Here is a 24229-nt window from a genome sequence, read left to right as displayed (position 1 = left end):
CCTCTCCCTCTCCCCAGCCGCCTGCTGGAGATGCCCACAGAGTGGGGACCAGCGGCCGTGCAAACTGGGGTGTCAAGCAGTGGCGGGTGCCCGCCCCCACCACACCCCATGGCGGGGGGGACACTGGCAGTGGCCATGGCCCTGAGCCACCGCGGTCCCCGTCCCTGGCAGCGGCCAACCACCATCTCGGTGCTGTCGGTGCCACGAGCATCCCTGGTGGCCTTTGGGGTTGGGGACGGGTTTTTGGCCCTCTGGGCCCCTAAATGGTGCTCGGGGACCAGGGGAACCCCACATCCCTGCACCGAAGGTCTCAGGCCTTGCAGTAGAGCCTGTCGGAGCCCTTGGAGGGGGGCTGCCGGGAGTGGGGCCGGGGGGGGCCCCGGGGGGGCAGCATCCGCAATGCGGCAGCTCCCAACGTCATGAGCCGGGGTGCGGCGGCTCTGCAGAGGGGCAGGCTCAGCCTCGTGGCCGGCTGGGCCCCGGGCGGCTGCAGTGGCCTTAGGTGGAGGGAGGCAGGGGGACAGGGACAAGGGGGGCACCCCCAAAGCTGCCACCCCCCCCAAGCCAGCTGGGATGCAGCACCCGGAGGCGTTGGGGCGCAGGGGGTCGGTGGGGAAGGGCCAGATCCTGCTTGGCGCGGTGCCGGGGCCACACGGGCTGGCTGACGGCAGGGATTAGGTGAAGCCATCGCTTTCAAAGTCACACCAAGGATGGCGGAAGGCTCGGCCTCGCCCCAGGGACTGGTGTCCCCAAGCCACGGCGGTGCCAGGGTGGTGTCCCCAAGGTGAGGACAGCGCCGCGGCCTCGGGGGGCTTCCCTTTTGGGCTGCTTGGTTGAGTGCCACAGGGCTTTAGGGGGTTCCTCCAGGCTTTTGGGGTGCTTTGCTGTGGGACGAAGGCTTTGCTGATGGAGCCCAAAAGGCAGGTACAGATGGGGGACACATGTCTGTCCCCACCGGTGTTAACCCCTCCATGCTCAGCCCTCCCCAAATCAGGGGGATGGCTGCGCTAAGCGAGTGCCGCTGCTCGTCTTTGGCCCCAAATTCGAGGCCGGGCGGGGTGTGAGGGGTTGGTGGCTGAGTCCTCGAGGGGGGGTCAGCTCCCGCCGCTGGATCCGAGGCACCCCGAGCTCATCCTGGGGCTGCTCGGCTCGTCGGGGGCCTCGGCTTCACCAACACAAAGGAGACTTTGTGCCTTCCACCGCCGCCGCCATGGCCGCTTGGCACGGCCGAGCGTGGCCCCGCAGGGACGGTGTCACGGCCGGCCGGGGGGGTCGCAGCCACCCGGGGCGGGGGCTTTGCAACCATCTGGGGAGTTTGCAGGCTTTTGGGGGGCCAGGGGGTTTTGCAGCGGGTTTGCAGCCTTTTAGGGCGTTTGCGACCTTTTGGAGTGTCTGTAACCTTTTGGGGGGGGTTGCAGCCATCTGGATGCTTTGCAACCACGCGGGGAGGTTGCAACCTTTTTTTTTTGGGGGGGTGGGTGTGTGTGTGTCTGCAGCCTTCTAGGGGGTTCTGTAACCTTCCGGGGGGTTTGCAGCCTTTTGGAGGGTTTGCAACCATCAAAAGGCTTTGCAAGCTTTTGGGGGATTTGCAGCCATCCAGGGGGCTTGCAGCCTTTTGGGGGGGGCTTTGCAACCATTTAGGGAGGTTTGCAACATTTTGGGGGGGTTTGCAGGGAGCTGGATGCTTTGCAACCATGTGAGAGAGAAGTGGGGGGGGTGTCACAGCCATCCTGGGGGGAGTTGCAACCTTTTGGAGGGTCTGAAACCATCCAGGCAGGTTGCAACATTTTGGGGTGGGGGGGGGGGGGCTTGGCAACCGTTGCTGTACACCCAGGGCTTTGCAATATTTTGAGGGGTTTGCAACCAATTTCTCAGGACAGGTACGGTTTGCAACCTTTTGGGGGGGCATTTGCAACTATCCAGGGATTTGTGACAATTTTAGGGGCTTGTAGCCATCTGGGGGAGGGGGGCGGTTTGCAGCCCTCCGGCAGCGTTTGCTCCCTGAAGACCTGGGGCCAAGATACCCACATAACCCTGCAAAGGTGGCAGCTGGGAAATGGCTTCCAACACCAGGCCCCGGCATCGCCTCGGCCCCATCCCGCTGCGGCGCATCCCCAAAACTCCCCGGTGCTCGACCAGCCGAGCTGGGGAACCGCACTTTCCCCGTCCTCCCCAGAGAAGCGACATCAGGGTGAGCATCTCCCTTTGCTTGGCGGTTTCTGAAACATTTTTGCCAGTCGATAATAATTTATTCTTGATTTTTCCCATTGACGTTTCAAGGCTGGAGACCAGGCTGGGGGTGTTTGGCTCCTGCTTAGGGAGGATTTTGGGGGAAATCAAGGGGGGAAAAAGGCAAAGGAGGTTGCGAGCTCGCTACTCCTGTTCTGTGTATGGCACTGGTAGAATTCACTGTGCAAACCCGCGGTCAGTGAATTACCATAGGGCCATAAACAGAGCAGAGACAGACCCGCGAGCCCCGCAAGGCCGTCGCCAACGTCGCCTGGCCCGTTTTGGCACTAGCACATTTTTGCTTTTATTTGTAGCTTTTGAGCAATTATGTGTAGTGCCAATATGGGAGAAGGTGGGCAGAGCAGCGCTGGGGTGGCGGACGGATGAGCATTGGTGCTGGGGAGGTGGTTTCAGCGAGGAGGGATGCTGCTGGGATGGGATGGTGGAAACCACTCGAACGTGCTGGGGTGATGGAGGGATGTCCATCAGACCCCATCCATGGGTGACAGTGAGGGGGCAGCTGTCCCAACGGGGCAGGTCTCAGCCTGTGGAGGCATCTTGGTCAGACCATCACCCTGTGGTGGCCCTGATGAGCAGGATGGGGCCCCCTGCATGCCCCCCCCCACCCCATCCCCTCCTGGACCATGGTGGTAGCATCTCCTGGGGGTTGAGCCAAGCAGCCACACAGTGGGGGATCTGCCAGGGCTGCGCGGGGGCTTTTCTGGCTGGCTGGGTGAAATTATATATATATATTTTTCCCTTCTCCCCCCCCATTTTTTGCAGCTTTCCGGGGCTGGCACTGCAGCCGCATGTCCCGTCCCCGTGCCAGGGCCCGGCTGCTGAGGCGGTGCCGGCAGTGCCGGCGGTGCCCGGCCCCAGGGCTGCCTTTGGCAATGGTAGAACTCACACTGGTGCGGTAGCAGGATCCGGTGGTTCTAGACTTGCCAACTACAGCCCCGGGGAACCGCTGCGGACACGGGCCCCTGGCACCCATGGGTGCAGCCAGGCACCCTGTGCATCCCCCCCACCCAGGGCTCTGCTGCTGGGCTGGGGAAGGGGGTGCTCATGGGGTCCAGTATGGATCTGGGGGGATGCGGTGGGTGTCTGTGCACATGCAGTACAGGGGGACAGTGATGGTGAGACCCCCCCCCCCACTCCCCAAGGAGGGGACCCAGTGTCCCAGGGCGTCTCCATCGGTGGGGGGACAGGGACCTGCTGGGTGCTGGTCCTTGCGTGCCTCTGGGCGTTAAGGGCTCATCTGGCCCCCCGATGTGGGCAGAGAAGCTGGGGGGCGGAATTAGGTGGCCGGCTTCTGCCCCCCAGCCCTGGATTCAGCCCCGACCCAGTCCCCAGTTTTGGGGTGGGGGGGAACTGAGGCACCAGTGAAGTAGCTTGTGGTGGCAACAACCACATCCCCTGCCTGTCCCCGGCTGCAGGAGAGATGGTGACAGATTTTAGGGAGGACAGGGGATAGCACAGGAAGGGGCAGCTCTGGGCTGACGTGTTGGGGGAGGGCGGGGGGTTTGTACACACCCCCGTCACCCCTCATCACCCGCGGGGCGGCTGGTCGGGATATGTAGGGCAGCGCTGGGTGATTACGGAGATTTCGGTGTAAGCCCACGGAGATTGGATCACGCTGGATTAGGCTGCGTGCTCAAATCATCCTCCCTGTGCTGGGGCGGGGTGTGGGGGACGGACGGGGGTCCCCATTGCCCTCCTGGGGCAGGTGGGGGGGGTGGGAGGGGGTGCCTGTGTGTCTGTCTGCTCATTCAGCCGTCTGGTCATCCAGCTAGCAAACCTCTGTCCATTCATCCAGCCACCCATCCATTGTCTGTACAGCCATCCATCCGTCTGTCTGTCTCTGCAGCCACTGAACCAGCCATCTACCCATCCAGCCACCCACCCATCCGTCTGTCCAGGCAGCCAGCCATTGCTTTATCTACCAGTCCATCCATCCATCTACCAGTCTATCCATCCGTCTGTCCAGCCATTGATCCATCTACCAGGCTGTCTGTCCATCCATCCATCCATCCCACACACACCCAATGCTGGGTTTCACCCCCCCAATCAGCTGGGCAATGAGGCCCTGCCCTGCGTGGGGAACAGGGGCGGGGCATCCCTCCCAAGCCACACCCTTCCCAAAAGGCCACACCCACACAAAGAAGCCCCACCCTGCCCAAAAGGCTCCACCCCCAGCAGTTACCCAAAGGGGATTTGGTGCCCTGCCCAGGGCCACACCCACCTCCCGCCCCCCTGGACCCTGAGACCATCATCCCCCTCCCGACCCTTCCCAGCTGTAGCAGCCAGACCCATCCTGAGCACCCGCCCATGCTTTTGGGGCCAAATTCTGCAATTTGGGGCCCGCCCTGGGCAGAGCAGCACTGGGATGGTCGGGGTGTTAAAGGCAGCGAACCCAGCAGGGCCACACGCGGGAGCCCACGCTCCAGGACCCCTGATGCCCTGGGGACTCCCCACGCCGGAGCACCCAGGCTGGGGAGGGGAGCAGGATCTGGCCCCCCACCAGCCTCTCCCTGGCTGGGAACGACAAAGCGAAGGTTGCTGGTGGGCCGGGGCGAGCCGCCCCAGCGGGAGGCCCCGACCTGCTTATTAAAGCCCGATTAACAAAGATTAAAGCCTCGTGGCAGCATCTACTGGCCCGAGCTCCCTTCCCCCGGGCCCCGCTGTGGGATTTGGGCCCCTTTGGGGCAGCCCAGCCCCACCACGGCACGTCCTGGGACACCCAGACCCCTGCGTCGCCCTCCCGGCAGAAGCAGCATCGGTCACGTCCGGGGACGTTGAGCTTGGCCGGGGATCCGCTCCCAGCTCGGCCAGCGATACCCACGGGCATCCTCCTTTCCATCCTGTCCGTCCTTCCAGCCTTCCTCTGCTCTTTTTCTTGCCCCAGGCTCCAAGAAAGCTGCAGGATTCGCCGTGCCGGAGCCAGGGCTGCGACGGTCCCGTGCCGGCGCTCAAATAAAGCTGCTGAAACCCATCGCTGCGCTTCCCTGCTCTTCCTTGGGTTTGCGCCCCCAGAAAACGCACCCCGGGTTGCTGGGGCTCCATGGGTGACGGCCGCCGCAGGATGGGGTGGGGGCTGCCACACCTGAACATGGAGGAATTCAACCCAAAGGCCAGCTCAGCCCCTGGGTGGGAGGATGGAGGGGGATGCTCAAGCACCCCCATGCTTTCCACCCAGTCACAGGTTGCTGCTGGAAGAGTAAAAAGGAATGAGAGAAATTGCACAAAGGAAGAATTAAGCCCCAAAACGATCCCGGCCGTGCCCAGCTCCAGCCCCAACGTCAGAGCAGGGCAGAGCGGAGCCGGCGTGGGGCGGGCAGGAGGGTGCGGGACCAAGCCCCAAAATACCCATGGGGCAGGGAGGGCTGGCAGGATACACCAAACCCCCGCCAAAATCCCCCAAAACAGGCGAGCCGGACGCAGGGGTAGACACATTTGTAACAATTTATTGAATGAGGCAATAATAGACACTGGGAAACAAGGGGGGGGTCCATGCTCTGCTACTTGCCTGGTTTTTGTCTTTTTTGGGGGGGTGGGAGGGCAGGGGGAAACCTCTCGGACTAAAAGAACGTCATTTCATCGCCAAAGAAACACTGACTTGAAAGCCACCAACATCTTCACAACGACAATAAAAAAATAATATTTAAAAAAAAGAAAAAAAAAATAAAATTGGAGAACCAGGACTGTTTCTATGGAAAGATCTCCCTCCCCTCATAAAGTACAGAAGAAATGTATACAAAGAACATTTGATATTTTTTTTCCCATATAAAACAAGTAAATACAAGAATCTGAAAACTTCCTCGAAGGCGGAGCGAGACTTGGAGAACTTCATTAATGGCCACTTGGAAATAATAATTAAAAAAAGAATTAAAAATTAAATACCATGCACAACTGCACGCGCGGCAGGGCTGTGGCTGACGGAGGGTTCGGCCGGGCGCTGCCGCTGGGACGCAAGGGTTTGGCCCACGGAAAAGTCAAGTAAAACTTGTGTCCCCCCCCCAAAACAAACACCCCCGAGGCTTCTCCACCCACCCCATCCCCCACCCCCCGGAGAGGTTTTTGGGTGATGGGGATTAAAAGTCCGCAGCAGCAGCAGAGCTGAGCTGGGAGATGCACGCAGGGCAGGACCGGGGGGTTGGGGGCGGCTTGGAGGGGTGCAGAGGGGTCCCCGAAGGGAAGGGTCACATCCCATCCCTCCCCCCGCTACCTTCAAACGTAGCTTTTCTTGCGGGAACCGGACTCTCCGGGGACGGGCAGGGGAGGATGTGGGGTCCTGGGGGATGGGGCGAGCCCGAGGCGGCTCTTTGGCAAAGGAAGTCCTGGGAGGGTGGGGGGGGACAGGCAGCCAGAGCCCCTCTAGAGGCGTTTCCACTCCAGTCTAGAGCCACAGAAACGGGAAATAATAATAATAATAACAATAATAATAATAAAGAAAAAAAAAAAAAGATCTAAAATGGCAGGTACATTTCGAGAGCAGAGAAATAAGAACAGGTCTCCAGTGTGCACCAAGGGGAGCCGAGCGGAGCGCAGCTGCGATTCTCCGCAGCGGCGCTTACGGTCGTCAAAGGCAGAGGCGGCCTCGCTCGCCGGCGCGGGGAGGGCGGCAGCGGCGCGGGCTCCTGGAAGAGGGTCATCCCTTCAGGAGGCTGCCACCCCCCTGCAGTCACACATGCGTTTTGTTTTTCCCCAGGAGAGGAGCCTTTTTCCAAACTCTTTTCCTTCTTTTTTTTTTTTCCTTTTTTTTTTTTTTTTGTGTGTGTGTGTGGTTTTGGTTTTGTTTTTAATACAAAAGTCCGCGTTAAAATCTTTGAAACCTAATTTGCCAGGTGCGGACGGCGGAGGGCCGTGCCCAGGAGCTGCCGTGGAGGAAGGTGCCGGCGCAGCCCGGGAGCGACGACGATGCTGCTGGAGCGGGTTCGGCCGAGGGCGTCCGTGCTCCCGCCGTGCCTCGATGGCCGCAGGCCTCGCTCTGCTCGATCCCGTGCGGGGGGAATGGGGGACAAGGGGTTGCTTTTTGCTGTTGTTGCTGTATTTTGTTTTCTTTTCAATCTCCTTGGAATGAAAGTCCCGTCACAATTTGGCTTCTCACTCCTACAAGAGCAGAGTGGCGCTATAAAAATGCACTTAACACACAACCTCTGCTAGGTTTTTTTATCTATTTTTTTCTTTTTTCTTTTTTTTTTTTTCCTTTAAAAAAAAAAAAAAAAGGTTAACAAAACCTTTGCTTCCAAAGCTAGGAGACTCAATGCCACCTGACTGCATCTCTGGAGAGGTGTAAAAAAATTATTCGCATAAGAGACAAGGAAAATCACCATGATCCTGCTCTGGGCATCGTCACTGTTCCAAGGTCACCACTTCCACTGCCTGCCCGTCCATGGTGACGGCACTGTCCGCTATCCTCGTGGTAACGGGTGCCATCGCCACCTGAACGGGGCCGTTGCCTTGGGCCAGGCTGGTCACCACGGTCTGGTACATGCTGACGGGGATCTGGACGAGACCTGCGGAGACAAAACCAAACCGAAACAAATAGGGGGAGTGGGGTTGGGAGGGAAGGAGTGGAGCGAGAGCGGCGTGAGGGACGCGGCTGGCAGGGCCACGTGCCGTGGTGCGGCCCCCAGCGGTTCGGGGGCTGCGTTCGACATCGGGAGTGCTGCTCGAGGTGACCCTTTCGACCCCCCTGCAGCGCCGCCTCCAGCTCGGGGCTCCTCAGCACGGGGCAGACACGGGGCTGCTGGAGCGGGGCCAGAGGGGGCACAGAAATGCTCCGAGGGCTGGAGCCCCTCTGCTGCGAGGCCGGGCTGGGAGAGCTGGGGGTGTTCAGCCTGGGGGAGAGAAGGCTGTGGGGAGACCTTATTGCGGCCTCCCAGTGCTTAAAGGGGGGCTGTGGGAAGGGTGGGGGCGACCTCTTTAGCAAGGCCTGTTGTGACACGACAAGGGGTGATGGCTTTAAACTATAGTAGGGGAGATTTAGACTGGATATACAGAAAAAAATTATTACCAGGATGGTGAGACCCTGGCCCAGGCTGCCCAGAGAGGTGGTCGATGCCCCATCCCTGGGGACATCCCAGGCCAGGCTGGACGGGGCTCTGAGTGACCCGATCTGGTTGAAGATGTCCCTGCCCATGGCAGGGGGTTGGACTAGATGGCCTCTAAAGGTCCCTCCCGACCCAAACCAGTCTGTGATTCTATGCACAGCAATCCAGGAAGACGCCTGCCTCCCGCCCGGCAGTGTCCACGCTGGTGTTAATTATTCGTGGCTCCGTGGCCTCCCTGTGCCAGACTCACCCACCACGGTGCCACGTGGGATGGGAGCCGGGGCGGGATGGGGTAGGGTTAGGTGGCAGCACGGCGAGTTCAGCCTGCGCTGTGGGGCTGCCGGCAGGCAGGGAGAGAGAGTAAGGTTAAGGAGGAAAGAAATAAGACATTTTTGTAGGAGGAACCCAAAGAACACGCTGGGATGGTACAGCAGGTACTGTACAGCCGACCCCATCAGGCCGCGATTGCTCCCACGCGTTTGAGCGTGCCACCACGCAGCCCTGCAGCGGTCACCCACAGACGAGGAACACACTTGTGAAACACCTTTTTCCACTTGATTTGACCAGAATTGGGAACCCTGGGGCTGAGGAAGGGATAAACCAGTCTTCTTCCCCACTGCAAGGCTTCCATCCCCTCTAACTCTATACACCGCTCAAACACCCTCCCACTTTCATGGCACACGAGAAGGATCCCACCGCTGCGCGATCATACCCGTCCTGCCACCGAGTCCTGCTACAGCCACCGGCCTCCCTCAGACACGATTCACTTCCTCCAGCTCACTCTCCATCCCAGCCACGTCCTGCCTTCACACCGAGACGGGTGAAGGGCAGCGAGAGACCAGCGAGCCTTGGCCAAGCCACGCTGGCTCCAGGCACTGGCTGCAGACACTCACACATGTATGTACATACACGACACATAACAGAGAGAAAGGAAAGCAAACCAAGTTTCTCCACCCTTCCCCACTTATGGATGGGTCCAGCAAAGTAGGAAACATCTTTTTCCTAAGGGTAGCTCAGCTGCAGAACAGGGTCAGATGCCCCCAAAGTGGAGCTGGCAAAATTTCAGGCATGTTTTTGGCCACGGAAGGAAGCACCGCTGTGCCAAACGCAGCGAGTCCCGGTTAGCTAGGTAACGCCAAAAAGGGTGACAACAAAACAACGAAGCCCCTGAGGATATTGTGAATGATGAAAAGAGGTGGAAAAAATAGCAAGGCGCACAGGAACTGCTCGATACAGCTAGGCGGGGAGGGGGAGTCTCAAATCCTGCAGGCCGGCAAGATAAACTTCATCCTTCTATTCCAATATTGTCTGCCTGTACCCGCCACTGCCTTTGACTTAGCAAAGCATGATTTAGACAAGCAAGCCTGTAAACGCTACCTTGTACATGACATTTCTGAAACCATCCGCACCTCTGTTGGGGAAAAAAGCAGCTTTTAGGGGTCAACAAATCCTTCCAGCCAGCAGCACAGAATGGCCAACCCCTGAAACAGCATTCAAACGGTTTAAGACGGCAGGTTCCTGACCCAGGCTTTCCCAAAAAAGCAGTTCAGAGAGCAGACCTCTGTCCTGCCAAGGGCACTTGTTTAATAACACGAGGCGGCAGAGCGCGGCTCGGTGTCCTCAGATAACTTACTGCACAGACAGGAAAGCTTACGAGTTAATCGTGCTGACCAGGTGGGTGACCCCGGCGGAGCGCAGCGTGCTTTGCAGTCCTTCGACATCTCTCTTTTCAGGATCTCAAAGCGCTCTGTGGCTACGAAAGTTTCATGATCCCCCAGCCAAAGGGCTGCCCCACGCCAGAAGGGTTACGTCCACGTTCGTCTGGTTCACAGCCCAGCCGAGGGGTCGCTTTCCTGGTGTGATGGTTCAGCACCAATGGCTAGGAATGGCATGGAGTCAGGAGAAGGTACAAAGGTCCCAGGGTGCTTTCTAATAGACGGGAGTTTTAGGCAACAAAACACTGAAATGAGAGCTCATGTTCAGCCCTCTTGAAGAAAACCTCCTGTCAGACCCTTCAAGGAAACAACGCACGTCCCAGTTTAAGCAGGTGCTGGCACAGACCTGGAGATCTGGCCTGGGATGCACCTAAAATCCCCGCTCCAGACCAACAACCCAACTAAGCCCTTTGGGTTACTTGGGTTGCTAAAGTGAAGGAGACTTCTGGAGCTCTCAAATGACAGTCTACTACCCATGGCCAACTGACCAGAGTCTCCCCTGCCCTCATGGACCACAGAGCACGCAACATTAAAGCCTGATCCCTCCGTGCTGTTCAAATGCGTGCGTTGGCCAGGGTAGGGCTGCTGCCAAAGACGGGTGCTATCAAAAGATGGTGAAACGTGAAAACCCAACCAGGGTCGTCTTTGGAAAGGGTGAGTTTGTGTCACCCAAGGTTTGGCCGCCTCTTGGAGCGCACGGAAGAGCAGGGAAGTCTCCGTGAGAGAAGGCGACACGCAGATCCCTTTCTGCATGGGATTAAACTAAATCGCCTCAGCATCTGACGTAGCGGCCTTCCTGCCAGGGGTGGTAACAAACCAAAGGAGGAGAGGGCTGGAAAGTCTGCTGTGCATTAAAGCAGAGATGATCGCCCTTGGGAGAGAGACGATTAAAATACTGAGATACTGTAATCAGGTCTAGGATTGGCCCTGCGCTGCATCTGCTCAGACCTGCACCCTGATTAGCCCTAATCTAGATGGCATATGTTAATCTAAAGCATGGATTTCAGACCCTTTCAATTGTATTAAAAACAGGAAATCCATTAGACAAAAATAAAACCCAAACTTCTTGAGTCTTTGAAAAATACATATCTGCTAAGAAAGCGGAGCCGTGCTGGGGTGCTCCGCGAGGAATGGGGCGCACAGGGAGGGCCCCGGCCGAGGGAGGGAAGAGGGATCCCGCTGGATCCCGCGCACAGCTCAGACCGGCTCCGGCCTGCGGAGGGACAACAGCAGAGGGGATGAATCAGGCACCAAGCAGCGCAGACCACGGCTGCGGGCTCCCAGCAAGCGGGAAGATGCAGCCGAGCTGTGCGCTTGCTTTCCCTTCTTGAAGCCACCCAAAAGGCCCCTCTGGAAGGGGTGGTGGGTGAGACACAAAGCCCAGCACCCCCGTTCCCCTGAAATTCACCCATTCCTGGCCACCAACCTCACCTACTTGCCAGCACCTCCTGTCGTCAGCAGGAATGAGCCAGCTCCAGCCAGCCGGGCGCAAGGACAGTATCTACGCAGGGAGCTGGGGCAGAGCCAGCACTGAGGTCCTGCCTCTTGCTCACCTGCAGCATGCCAGGGAAAGATTAATTATTTTTTTTCAGTGGAGGATCAGCTGGCTCTGCTAGGAAGGAGGCTACGGCATGGCCAGCATTGCCTGCCAGCCGGGGAGGGGAACGGGTCAGGACACGAGGGTGGCCAAGGGAGGAGAGCCGTGGCAGGCCTTAGGGGTTGAGATGGCCACCATGAATCAAAGGATTAGAGCCGACTGACTCTGAGACTGCCGCAGCTATGCTCTAATGCTGGTTCAGACGATGTTAGCGGCTGCATTTTAGCTGGAGGACTGTGACGGGCCATAGGAGATAACAAAAATCCTACTGTTTGAGCAGAGAAGAGGTTACACCTTGCAGAAAATTAAGAATAAGGGTTAGGTTCTACCTGCAACTGGAGAACCACAGGATTCAGAGGCCAAAAGTCATGCGATGGCTGCCAGACACCTTATCTAGCACGGAGGGCGGACCAGCAGCACTATAGGAACAACCATTTCAATCCTAAGTAGTGGGTGACTGCATTAAACCACCACAAAGCAGCAGCAGTGTGAGTTTTCAGCTGGACAGTCAGGTTCTGCAAGCCTCGAAACACACCCTGGAGTAGAAAGGTCTTCATCAATATCAAGACAGGAGTTGTCTCAACAACCTATATGGACAATATGGACATTCAATGTAATGCTTCTGAAAGCTTAATCGTCACATTAAATGCCCACAGACACACAGAATGGCTGGGAGGAACTGAACAGTGTGTAATCTTGAGGGACCTCTTGGCTGCCAGTCACTCAGTGAGAGAGAGATGTCCTCTTCCCAGCTGAGATGGGCTCCTCCAGTGAATGTCTTGGCGTGGCCCTCTACACCACGGAAAGGCTGAACAGCAAGACCTCACACATAACGTTTTCTACGTGGAGCTCAAACAGGAACACAAGAGCAAAGTCCTGCAGGGTCGAGAGAGAGGAACCAGCCCCATTCTTGATGAGAGAACAGCAGCCACTGTCACTGTGTCGGACATCGAGTCAAGAAAGGAAACAATCTCCTCTTCTTTCCAAAAGTGCAAAATCCTCCTCTTTGGTAGCAACTACAAGAGATCTGACAAAGCAAACTCCTGTGGGAACAGCCTTCCGAAAGGGAGCGTTGTGAGCAAGCAAAAGGCAAATGAAGAAGCGTTACCATTTGGCTCCTGCATCAGGGAGCCAGGAGTCGGAGGCAATGCTCAGCCCTGCTCTGTGGTCCCGAGCCAGCCTCATCCCAGGAGGACTGGGAAGGGGAGATGGTGCAAACCTCTCAACACACCTTTGGGGAGGCTCGCGGAAGAATTTAAGAGGGATGCTGTTAAGAGAGTTGAGTTTATGGTTGTAAAAGCTATGAAGCCACAAAAGGAACGTGGCCTCTTCTCCTAAGTTACTAGCGATAGGATGAGAGGAAACGGCCTCAAGTTGCATCAGAGGATGTTTAGATTGGACATTAGGAAAAATTTCTTTACTAAAAGAATGGTCAGGCCCTGGCACAAGCTGCCCAGAGAGGTGGGGGAGTCACCGTCCCTGGGGGGGTTCAAACACCATGTAGACGTGGCACTTGGGAACATGGTTTAGGAGGCCTGCGGGTGTGGGGTTGGCGGTTGGACCTGATGATCCTAGAGGTCTTTTCCAACATTAATAATTCTATGATTCTATGAAAAACCACTGCTCTGAGTGCTGACCGTGGAGGAGTAAGGTGCACGGGTCTAGAGTCATCAACTAGCAAGGAGTATTTGCTCTTGGGATTTTTTGAGAGGCAAAATAGAAAACGCACACTAACTTCAGCGATCACCTTGGAGCACCTGACAGAGCATAGGTCATCTTCTGGTTTTTAGTTGGCAACATAATCTTATGAAAAACCAGGACCCTGACTGAGAGCTGCATGTCCCCTTCCAAAAGGCATCCAAAGCCAACTTCAAACCACCAGAAGCCATAAGCCATACGCGGCCACAGTCGGTGCTGCTTTTGGAGGTCCACTGGCACCAGAAACACACGCAGTACCAAGGAGAGAGCGGATCGATGCGATGGATGACAAAATTGATACACCTTGCTCTGTTCTCTTGGACACCAAAGGGGATAAGTGCCAAAAGTTGCATGGTTTATCATTTGATTTTAATATCTGCACGCACTGCAGTCAGGAGACCAATGTGAGCGGCCTCGCAAGTCTCCCAGACCCCTTGTATTGCTCCAAAGGCCTTACGGTGCTCACGCCAACAATGGAGAAAGCTAGAAAGAGTGAAATTTTCCACTGGACCTCCTTGGCCATTGACCTCCAACTCATTCAGAGGACTTTGCTTGCGTCAGTCTTCTCAGCTAGCACTGAGGGGAAGCTAGTGCAAACTCTGCAGCGTGATCCTGCTGTAGCATTTTGCAGTAGATATTCCCGCAACTTCTTTTTCCCCTCCTCCGGGGGCAGAGGGCTGAGCAATCCAACTGGAATTCCTGTGCTCAGGAATGCACTACAGGGCCCTAGCACACAGGTCAGCAGATACCATTCTCATCGCTACGTTTCGTTCAGAGCCAAAGGCGGGTTTTGAAGACGTGATGGAAGAATTCCTGTAGACAATTCAAAATGACCATTGTGCAGATTTTAACGCGCAAAAACGGGAAGCGGGGAACGACATCACATGGGGACCTCTGAACAACGAAACGTTTGCCCTCGGTGGGCAGCGCAATGAAAGGGCGCTGGGCGTGCTTTGATCTATATTCATAGGATAACCTGTAAATACATCAAGACTGATGCAGATAAGAAGAGAATAACCTGATCATCTTTTCCACAGTGGGACAGAATAAGATACAAGCTTGAAGTGCAGCATGGAAAGTTGCACTAGGTATTAGCAGAGGGAAGGGAACAGAAAACTGCCAAACGTAAGGTTAGGGATGCTCTGGAGCAAAGTCTCCGTCACTGGAGGTCTTTTAGAGCCAGCTAAGACTGACGCTGGCTCAGGCAAGGGGCTGGTGTAAGCGATCACTTGAACTCCATTCATCCTGGTACGTGAACAAGATTTTGCAGGCTCCATTTTATGTAAAGAAGCTTTGGACCACTGATGGTAGAGCCACCAACCAAGCAAATCCAAGACAGCAGTAGGACATCCTGGACAAATCAGTTGGCACTAGAAGTATTTCTTGACAGTAAACTTGGTTTGTACACAACCACGGCATATACCTCATTCTCCCAGCCATGTATAATTCCTTTTAGCAACGTGGCAAAACAGGAGGGACTCTGTTACACTTCACTGCTACTGTTTTTAAAAAGGTCAGTCATACAAACAGGATATCGAGTCCGTGTGTTCTGGCAACATGGCAGGTGTCGTTGCCTGCCATAAAGGTAGCCCAACCACCAGTACTTAAGTAACTGCAGAGCAACTATGTCCTTCAGCTGAATCCTGGAGCAACCACCATTCGGATCCTCACCAAGACAGGTAACTGCAGTGCTGGAGACTACCTGGTGTGTTACTGCTAACACAAAAGAGCACTGTTCAGCACACACATTAAATGCTCCCACAACAGATTTTTATTAAATCCACATTGGTTTGCGTGGGAAACTGGCTTGCCAAGATTTCCAGAAATTATCATCTTGACCACCTCCCTTTTGGGAGACTAACTCGGGAGGCCTTCAAGAGGGGGGAAGGACAGGCAATGGGCATGAGTGTGTGTCTTCAGAAAAAACCAAAACAGATCTCTGTAACAAGTTCAAATCACACCAGCTAGAACAAGTGCTCTCAAAGTCACGTTACTCTGAAAAATCCTCTGACTGTAGAGGAGAAACATCCGCAAACTAAACGTGCCCCTTAGGATACGAGGTGTTGACATGACACCGTGGATGGGATTTCACCCAGTGTCAACTGCAGAAATCAAGCATTTCAGGAATTCTACCACACTCAGTGGTGACAAAGGAAGCAGAAGACATCTCTTAACACAGGCACCTAACTTTAAGATAAGACAAACTGTCTTCTGAAAGCATGCCCCTCCCTCCCCCAGCCCCAACTACTGCTAGAGCATCAATGACTAACTCAAATTAGATGTCTCTTAGGACAAGATGATATTGGGAAGAATTTCCACCATCAGAAATGGCTTACTGACAAATCACAGAAAACCCATAAGTGATGTAAGCCCTGTGAACTTTCTAGGCACACAACAGTCACAGCTCTTCCCTATACGTCCTCTCTGCCATTAGCTTTAAAACACAAAAATTGTTCCACCAAATTATCATTTCAAAAAAGTTGCAGTCCTTGTTCTGCTCGCTGACCATAAGCATACCTCAAGATCATCCATCACCTGTCTTTTCAAGAGCCATTCTGGTCAAAACCACAACAAAGAAATGTAACAAGACACATGAAGTCATGATAGCGAAGTGAAGTCCTGGCAGCTCGCAGATGGACACTAAACCAAGCATTGCAATCTAGTACGTTACATCATAGCCTTGACTTTCCTTTAGAACAGAAGATAAGCACAGGAGAGAAAACAGGATGCAACATTTCCATCAACAACTGCATGGGATGTAGGAAGGACAGTCCTGGAGCCGCTATTTCCTTCCCTGCATCCACCCCATCTTCATGACCACAACTCACTCTCTCAAGACAGCCCCTGGGTGTCACCTACCTGCTTAATATTGGCAGTGACTTGTTCATTCTTCAGCCTTGGCTCGTCTTGTGATCCCCATAGAGGGGATCTCCACAGAGCAGGGGCACAGGCTGCCCAGAGAGGCTGTGGGGTCCCTTCCCTGGAGACATTCACCCCCCGCCTGGACGCGGCCCTGTGCCCCTGCTCTGGGGGTGCCTGCTCCAGCAGGGGGTGGGACGGGGTGAGCTCCAGAGGTCCCTGCCAACCCCCACCAGTCTGGGATTCTGTTTCAATGAGCTTTCCTTCTCCGCTCATTCAAAGCAATGGAAGCTGCCGTCTCAGTGACCTATAATGCCTGGTTGATCTGGGACCTCCAGCCCTACACCATCAGAAAGGCATGGGCTAGGATGCAACACCACGCTTACGTGGCTCATTCTTCCTCCCACTCAATTAGCTTCAGCAGAGACTGCTGGATGCTTAGGATTTTGCGTCAAGGGGTTGTTTTAACACCCAAGTTTGGAAGTCTGTTTTTTGTTTATCCTCAAGTCTCGGTTGGAGACAAACCTTCCTTCTCTAGCTGCAAGAGGACAGCTCATTGCACTAGCGTCTTTGGCACATTCCTATTTATTTCCTCTCTACGAGGAGGGAAGGGTCACAGCTTACCCAAGGTCTGAAACACCTTTGGCTTAATCTCCCTTATTTCTTGGTCTATTACCTTTGACTCTATGGCAGAGGAAGTCAATCCATCCTCACAAAGGTACCACTCAGTTACCCGTGGCTCCTTTCAGCAGACCACAGCAGGGCAGGTGTGTTTGCACCTCCCACTTTGTTCGATATATAATCCAAGAGAATACACAGGCCCAGTCTTCATCCCGGAGGGATGACCTAGAGGACACCCCTCTTCCTTGTCAAATGACTAACAAGATCCCTGAAGATGATTCCAAAACTTTTGTGGGTTTTGAGTTGTTGGGGTTTGTTTTGGGTTGATTTTTTTTTTTTTTGAGTTCTTTTTAAATTGCAGTACTTTGAGACAAGACCACTGGGGCTGGGATTCCTGATAGACAGGAGTCTCTGTTGCTGGAGGGGGCAGCCCTATCAAGTGACACACAGACAGGGACTCAGCTACGCTCATTGAATTGTCTCCTCTGAAGCCCCAGCATTTCCATGGATAGAGGAAGACCCCAGTGAGCCAACCTGATACCCAGACCCCTCCCTGGCACAGCAAGGACCCATAGTCTTCAAGTAGTGGTGACGAACGTCTCCTTCACCGATGACACTTCACAACTGCCATGCACCTCTGTCTTTGCAGCCCTTTCCTGACATACCAGAAGTCTTCCATCTGCAATCATCTGCAGCGAGGATAGTAACATAAGGAAAAACCTGCAATTACTTTTAACACTGGAAATTATTAATCTGAAATCCTGGGTCTTCCGTTTCACCCTCATTTTGATGTAGCTGAAAACTCCTGTGAAAGGGTGCTGGGGAAAGAAGGCAAAGCAGCAGTCTGGTAGCCTGACGGTGGATTAGCTTCATGCCTTCAGCCCTTGTGTCTTTCATAAGGCTACCCGTCCCTCCCTCTCCCCTTCATGGGGTGTTGAGGGTGAATTTAGAGCTCGGTAACAGGTCCTGGACATTGGCTGAGGCAGAATAAAGCTGTGTCTGTTCAAGCTCTGTTCTTACCTAGACCTCACACACTAGCGCTGGGTCCCCAGGGTAAGTTACCTTAAAGCCAAGCCAACTTGGGGTGTAGGAGAGGCAACAAACACGCGAGGAGTGTATGTGTCCACCTGTGAAAAGCAAGCTTTTTTACCAGACTCCACAGACGAAAGCTTAGCGAATAACCCTTCTAAGCTTCCTTGATCGGCTGGCTTTGCTGTGGAGCGAAGGGCACACCTGATAAGATTAGCAGTCTATCATGGTCAGTCATCTCCATAGGAAACATAGTTAAAAATAGAGAAAGTACAGCAACCCCTAATGTCCGCTTAAATTGGGATTCGCTTTCCTTACGATCTGTTTTCTGTTAATAAAAAAGACGGAGCAGACAGGTGTTACCAATGCAGAACTTCTCAGAAAGGAGAAATAGGAAACAGCTAAGAATGAATTAGAGTCTCCTCCTCTTATGAGAAAGCAGGTATCAAACCCGTGATCGGACAGGCGGGCAACATACCACGTCAAAGTTTCAGGACAATCACCTAACAGGGATCCCTGTTGTATTTTGCCATAAGTACTTCACTGACCTGCCTGCTCTGCTATTAACATCCACAGGAGCTCATCCGGAGGAAGAATTGTGTATGGAGACTGATTCTTATCCTACCTTTAAAAACAGCCTTTTGGGTTCTGTATTTTCTATATGGTTTTATTAAAAGCTACTAGGGGAACGAAGGCAGGGTACCATCTAAAATTGATAAAATGTTATATTACTTGAATGACAGAAGTCCATTTTAGAATAAAGTCATTTGAATTGAATTATATATATATTTAAGCACTGAAATATCACATATTCTAATGAAGCAGATAATTATTTGGCTGAGTTTCTGCAGGAACAATCCTCTGGGCATCCCTGCAAATCATAAACAGCGTGCACGGGGAATACAGCTGCGTATCAAAAGACAGGTGTCTGCAGTCCAAAACCTGGCGGACTTGAGCCAGCAGAGTGTCCAAGGTCGCACTTACACAAGCTCTTGTATCTAACCTCCTGTGCTGTGTGACACACGGGACAGCCTACTTCTTTACTTAGGTTTCTGCCACAATGTTCAGCCCATAGTTTCTCAAAGCCGATGGGTGCTGGAAGTATATTTGTTGGGTTTTCTCTCCCTTGCATTGCTGCTTTAACTCTGCATCATGTCTGTGACCTTTAAAAAGCCAAATTTTACAAACCCCAAAATCACATCATCCCCATCTATCACCACAGTACGGCTGCTTGAGTGTTATTAAAATACAGGCTCTGAGCCCAGCTCTGTCCCTCTCCTCACTAAATCTTTACTTACGGAACAATTACGGGAGAGCACAGCGTAAGGCTAACAGGATGGGGCCGTAAGATATTAGCACACCCCAGAGGCACGCGCATCTCTACCCTGCAGCCCGACCAGTGTCCAGGCACAGAGCAGCAGCTGAGACAGCCATTACGGGATGCCTGGATGTAAATATATATCTGACATCGGATATCTTCCCCTTGAAAGTGTGAAAGGAGGCAGGAAAAAAAAAAAACCCCAAACCAAACAGATAGATTTAGCCCCTTTAACCCTAAGGAACACCACATAGTCAGGAACCTAAAAGAACAAGTGGCAATACCAGCTAAATCCCCTTATTCCAAACTACCACCACAAAAATCCACTCACCTGATGAACACTCTGCTAGGGTCCACTTGCAACCTGAATAGTCTGCTGCTAGGAAGCCTGACAATAAAATGCAAGTGTAAAAGGCTGAACAAAGGCCAAATGCTACAGTTGGGTGTGGGGGTTAGGGGGGAAATAAGTGGGGTGATTAATGTATTAATAGGAAACACATCCTTCTGCTTTCTAGGTGAATTAAAAAAATTCGATGTCCACATATGAGTAACACCCCAACATTAGGTACAGTAACTTAAATATTCCTAACTCTAGGTAGAACATTACGTGCATAAGTGGGAGGCAGAGTAAGTGGGAGGTAAGTATAAGATGCTTCCAGATATTTGCACTGTATTTTGCAAATATTTAGATGAATGGCTTAACTGGACCAGCAAGGCCTGATGAGAAACGGCTGCACAGAAGTGAGAGTAGTAAAATCCATCTTGGAGAAACTACAGCCACCTCCAATAAAGCCCTCCACTATTCCCTGAGTAACAAGGGGTAAGAAATGAATGAGAAGCAGAAATGGCTGCCAAAGTGGCATTTCTATGTAACCCAAGAGCACGCGGCTAGAAAGGGCATGAAATGCAGGCACTTGGCCTCATCGGTCTCTGAAAGGAGCTCAAGGTATTTTTAAGGCTACGACAGACTCAGACCTCAGCGAGTTTCACAAGTTCGTAGGCTGCGCGATAGACCACATGTGAACACGGACATTAGCATATACTACAGAGCGTTTAGCACATGGAGATATAAAGCAGCTATTGTTCTGGCAGTAAGGTAATCCGTAACCAGATAGTCTCTGGCTTCATCTAAAAAACATTTTCCCAGCATTTTGCTGACTTGTTCAGCGGAAGCCCCTCTGCTACAACAGAGTGCACATTCATGGCCAACGAACGGGTCCAAAGCGATGGGTTCTCTCCCCCAGCACCCCACGCCCGGCCTCTGCACCTCTTCGCTGGGGCAAATCGTGCTCTTCACCCAAGAGAGGTGACACGAACCCACAGCCAAGAAAGGCGCGTGGCTTTTGGAGGAGGACAACGCCTTGGGAAGGCGTTCAAAGCTTTACCTTGCAGATACGGAAAGCTGCAACCCTGGTGTCCCCGCTGGAGCCTTACCTTATGCTAGTTCCCACACTAGCTACAAGGAGGTAAGCACTCTTCTTTTTTCCTTGGGGGGAAAAAAGGGCTAGATATACACCTTAAGGGTCCTTTCTTTCCCTCTTCTTCAAAGCATACCCTTCAAATCTAGCCATAAAAGCATCCCTGCTACAAACCAGCACAGACCCTTGTGGCAACGGTGTTAAGTGTCACAGTGCTTCGGTGTCTGTCTGCAGCCTGTCTTCTTTAGAGGTCAAGAGACCCATTTGGCACAGATCCCCCCCTTCCCGTGTAGGACCTGGCCCATCCTCAGTAAGGTGAGCAATAAATCATGGCAAATACACGACTCAGACGTGGAAGGTATCGTGTAAAAAGCAAGTTTTTACAGTCCACATTCCTCCTTTTTTCGCACACCACTGTCTTCCACTGGCCGGGCTGTGCGGCAGGTGGGATGGGTTCCTACCTCTCTCTCCTGAGAGTACTTATTCTTGGTATGCTACTGCCTCTGGCAGATTCCTCCCTTTTAAACTCTGCACATCTGTTGATAAAAAAAAAAAAGCTTGGACTCTGGCCTGGTGACTGAAGGCACAGAACATTTGCGCACCCGGGCAGAGCCTGGGCGGTAGGAAGCCTCTCCGAACGCCAAGAGAAGGCAACGATGGGTGCAGGGAGACAAACGATCATTCGTTTCGCAGAAGCCAGGGGTCTTCCAGGTGTTTTCTCCCTGTGGGTCTCACCCCCGGTGTGCAGGGGCCCACAAAGGGGAGACTTGCGGCACACGGACCCGCGTGGACAGAAACTGCAAGAATCAAGCAGCCGCTTGTGTATCGACCTGCCCTGTCGCTTCCCAGGGCAGGACGGAACAGGTCGGAACCTGCTTCCCAAGAGCAAATGGAGCTGCGGTGGCTGGAGAATCCCTTCTGCTTTGCATCTGTTGTGGATGATTCAGACCGGGGTCCTGCTCGCTGGCTGCTGTGGCTCCGACTGCAGGTCCATCCAGACCAGAAGCGAGAAAGCACATCTCTGACAGCAGCAAACAAGCAGAAAGGCAGAAAACGCAGCCAAGTCCAAGTCTTGTTAATTTGCCGCGGGACTTCAAACCCCTTAACACTTAACTCCTATTTGGAAGCGTGACTTGGACCCCTTTTTCGCAAAGAAAATGCACGAGGAAGCTGTGAGAAGATTTGGCCAAAGACATCGTAAGGTATCCACAGGTTAGAGCAACACGAAGCAACCGTGGGCCAAACTCACTGACGGCGCATAAATGAACACAAACGCCCCCAGATGCTGATCCCCGTGACTTCAAAGGAGTTGAACATACTATATTTATGCCAGCAATAAAACTTGGCTTCCATTAGCTATACGTTCACTATTTAAATGCAGTGGTCCTGTCGTGCACACACCAATTAGAGTTCCCTAATGCTTGGGAGTACAAAGCATTTTTTTTTTTTTTTGATGGGAAGGGGTGGAAGGGAAGAGATCAGCCGGCTCAGGGGAATAGTAGAGAGCCTTTCACTGCGAGGTCTCGCGTTCAAATCTGTCATAGGCCAGCGGTAACAGATGGCCACTTCTGAAGGCTGTTCTGTAGCTTACATGAAATGAGGGATTGTCTCGGGCCACTGGTGGACAACTTATTGAAGCCACAAACACACTGCTAGTGGTTTCTGGCAGAACTGGTAGGAAAACCGAGGGATTACACGGGTACAAAGCAACTGCTGCCTACCTGATCAAAGGCACCTCCCTTCTTGGAGGGAGCTGAGGCAAATTGCTGGCAGCTTACGGCTGCCGCTGCCTGTGTGGTGCAGGAACCTCTGCCTGCACAAGCCTGGATCCCGGTCTGAGACTGCCTGCTTTAGCTGTCATCAGCTCCTCTAGCTCGTCAGCACCAGCTCCCATTTACTGAATGCCCCTTCGGACATGCTTGGGGTTTTGAAGATTAAAATCACGGGGGAAAACAAAGGTGAGAAGTTCAGGGATGTGTGGCAACAAGGAGGCAAACCCACAGGGAGGGAAAGCTTGCTGCGATCTGTAAACTGCGTAGGGGAGTAACAAATAATACCATGATTAGTTTTAAACCAATTCCAAGCTAGCGCTCCCTCAGTCTTTCCCTTCTCAGAGTCTGTGTCTTCTCCAGAGCACACTTTAACTCACTGTGGGCAGATGGCAAAAAAAATCCACCAGCGACTGAGTGCCCCTGGAGCAGAAGGGGATCCATGCAAGCCATCAGAAAGTGGTACTCAGAAAGGAATTTGTACACATCAGGGAATAAATTAAGCCAACGGATATGGGGGGTGGGAGGAACACGTCAAATTCAGGCTTAGAAATGCCACCTCTGGTTTTGGAAAAGATTAAAAGATTCAGAGGAAACCACTACAGGAGAAAATTGCTTTTTTTCCTTCTTGGAACTTGTTTCGCGGCTTCACATCGACTCACAGAAGCACGTGTATGCTCCTGACCTGGCGAGCATGCTTTGCAGCGGTGGCTGGTGTGGCTTCAAAAAATACCAACCTGCTGAAGGAGTCGTGCAGCCAAGGAGAGAGCAGCCTCTCGCAGCAGGCAGAAGCCATCGTCCCGCTCTCGCGTGCTGGCCTGCCAGGGTCTGCAGTGCGGGGAAAATAGGGCGATTCCCCTGCAATCTTCCTGCACAGCTGTTTACTAGCTGCGGATTACTGCTGTCACATGAGCTGCTTTACAGCAAAGCCAAGCTGTCTTCATGAGCTGAGAAGGTCACTGGGAGACAGGGGCCTCCAGGGACAAACACACCGCCCTCTACTGCGACTGTGATTTACTTCCCAGAGGGACGGAGGCAGCGAGAGAAGTGCTCCTGACTGGTCAGAGGGCAATGAAAAATGGTTTTACCTTCAAGCCCTCTGCCCAGCTATGGTTAGGGCTCACCCAGTGAAAGGGGAGAGGAGGGCTATCCCTGGGGGTTAGTCTCCCGCTGTCCATTTACCAGGCTGCAATCAAGGTGCCGGAAAGGCTGGAACAGTCCTTACAGTGACAAATTTACCTTCTCTTCCTTGTGAGCCCACAGGTGAGGGCATCCCACCAACCTTCCAGACCAGCCAAGGGATGCCAAGGTAGGGTTGCATCTCCTTAGGCTCTTGTGCAACCTGCTGATGTCTCAAAGCATAAATGAATCAATCCTATAGCAAGAAATGTTGTCATTTTCAAACCCAAAATCTAACCGCTGAACATCAGGGCCAATGAAGAGGAACGAGTTTCACTTGGGAAAAACAGAAGTCTGAAGATCTGGTGTGGCCACTCGGGAAAATGAATTAAAACCTGCCAACTTCATCATTCTGCCATAGGCATGTCTGGTGGACAATGAAAACACTTCTGCAAGTGAGATTGCTCACAGGCTCAGTGGTTGCAGGACATGGCTCTTTACTATGCCCCAGAGGCACAAGACAGATGGGGTTGTGCTTTTAGGCTTTAAAATCAGTCCCTGCTACAGAGATCCAACGAAGAGGATAAATACAGCCACAGAATGATCCTCTAGACATGCTCAGAAAAAAGCAATAGAGGAACACAAGAGGTCTGACCCTGCGCTAAGAAAGCAGCTGAGGATGTTTTCAAAGAGGGGCAGAGGATTTCTTAAGGCAAAGCAAGCAAACAGCACCTTGAGCAGTTCGGGGATGTCTGCTCTGCATCATGCGCCTGGGAAGCGGGAACGAACAGTTTGAAGGGGAGC

The 24229-nt window shown here is 53.3% G+C and overlaps 1 protein-coding gene across 9 annotated transcripts in view; it reads right to left on the bottom strand.

Moving 5' to 3' along the window:
- Positions 1 to 5673: 5673 nt before the first annotated feature.
- Positions 5674 to 24229, bottom strand: part of NRF1 (nuclear respiratory factor 1) — a 73465-nt gene continuing 54909 nt past the window's right edge. For 7 of the 9 annotated variants that reach the window (XM_064441706.1, XM_064441717.1, XM_064441716.1 and 4 more), the window contains one exon: positions 5674 to 7745. In XM_064441706.1, the coding sequence (XP_064297776.1) occupies positions 7582 to 7745 (164 nt within the window). In that variant the 3' untranslated portion in view covers positions 5674 to 7581. Of the gene's footprint in view, positions 7746 to 12158; positions 12182 to 24229 lie in introns of those variants that run through there. The other 2 variants (XM_064441713.1, XM_064441723.1) reach the window with 2 other exon arrangements.

Source organism: Phalacrocorax carbo, chromosome 1 (genome assembly GCF_963921805.1).
Source record: "Phalacrocorax carbo chromosome 1, bPhaCar2.1, whole genome shotgun sequence".
Lineage (NCBI taxonomy): Eukaryota > Metazoa > Chordata > Aves > Suliformes > Phalacrocoracidae > Phalacrocorax > Phalacrocorax carbo.
The sequence above is the reverse complement of the archived record's forward strand: the minus strand, read 5'-3'. Positions and strand labels throughout refer to the sequence as shown.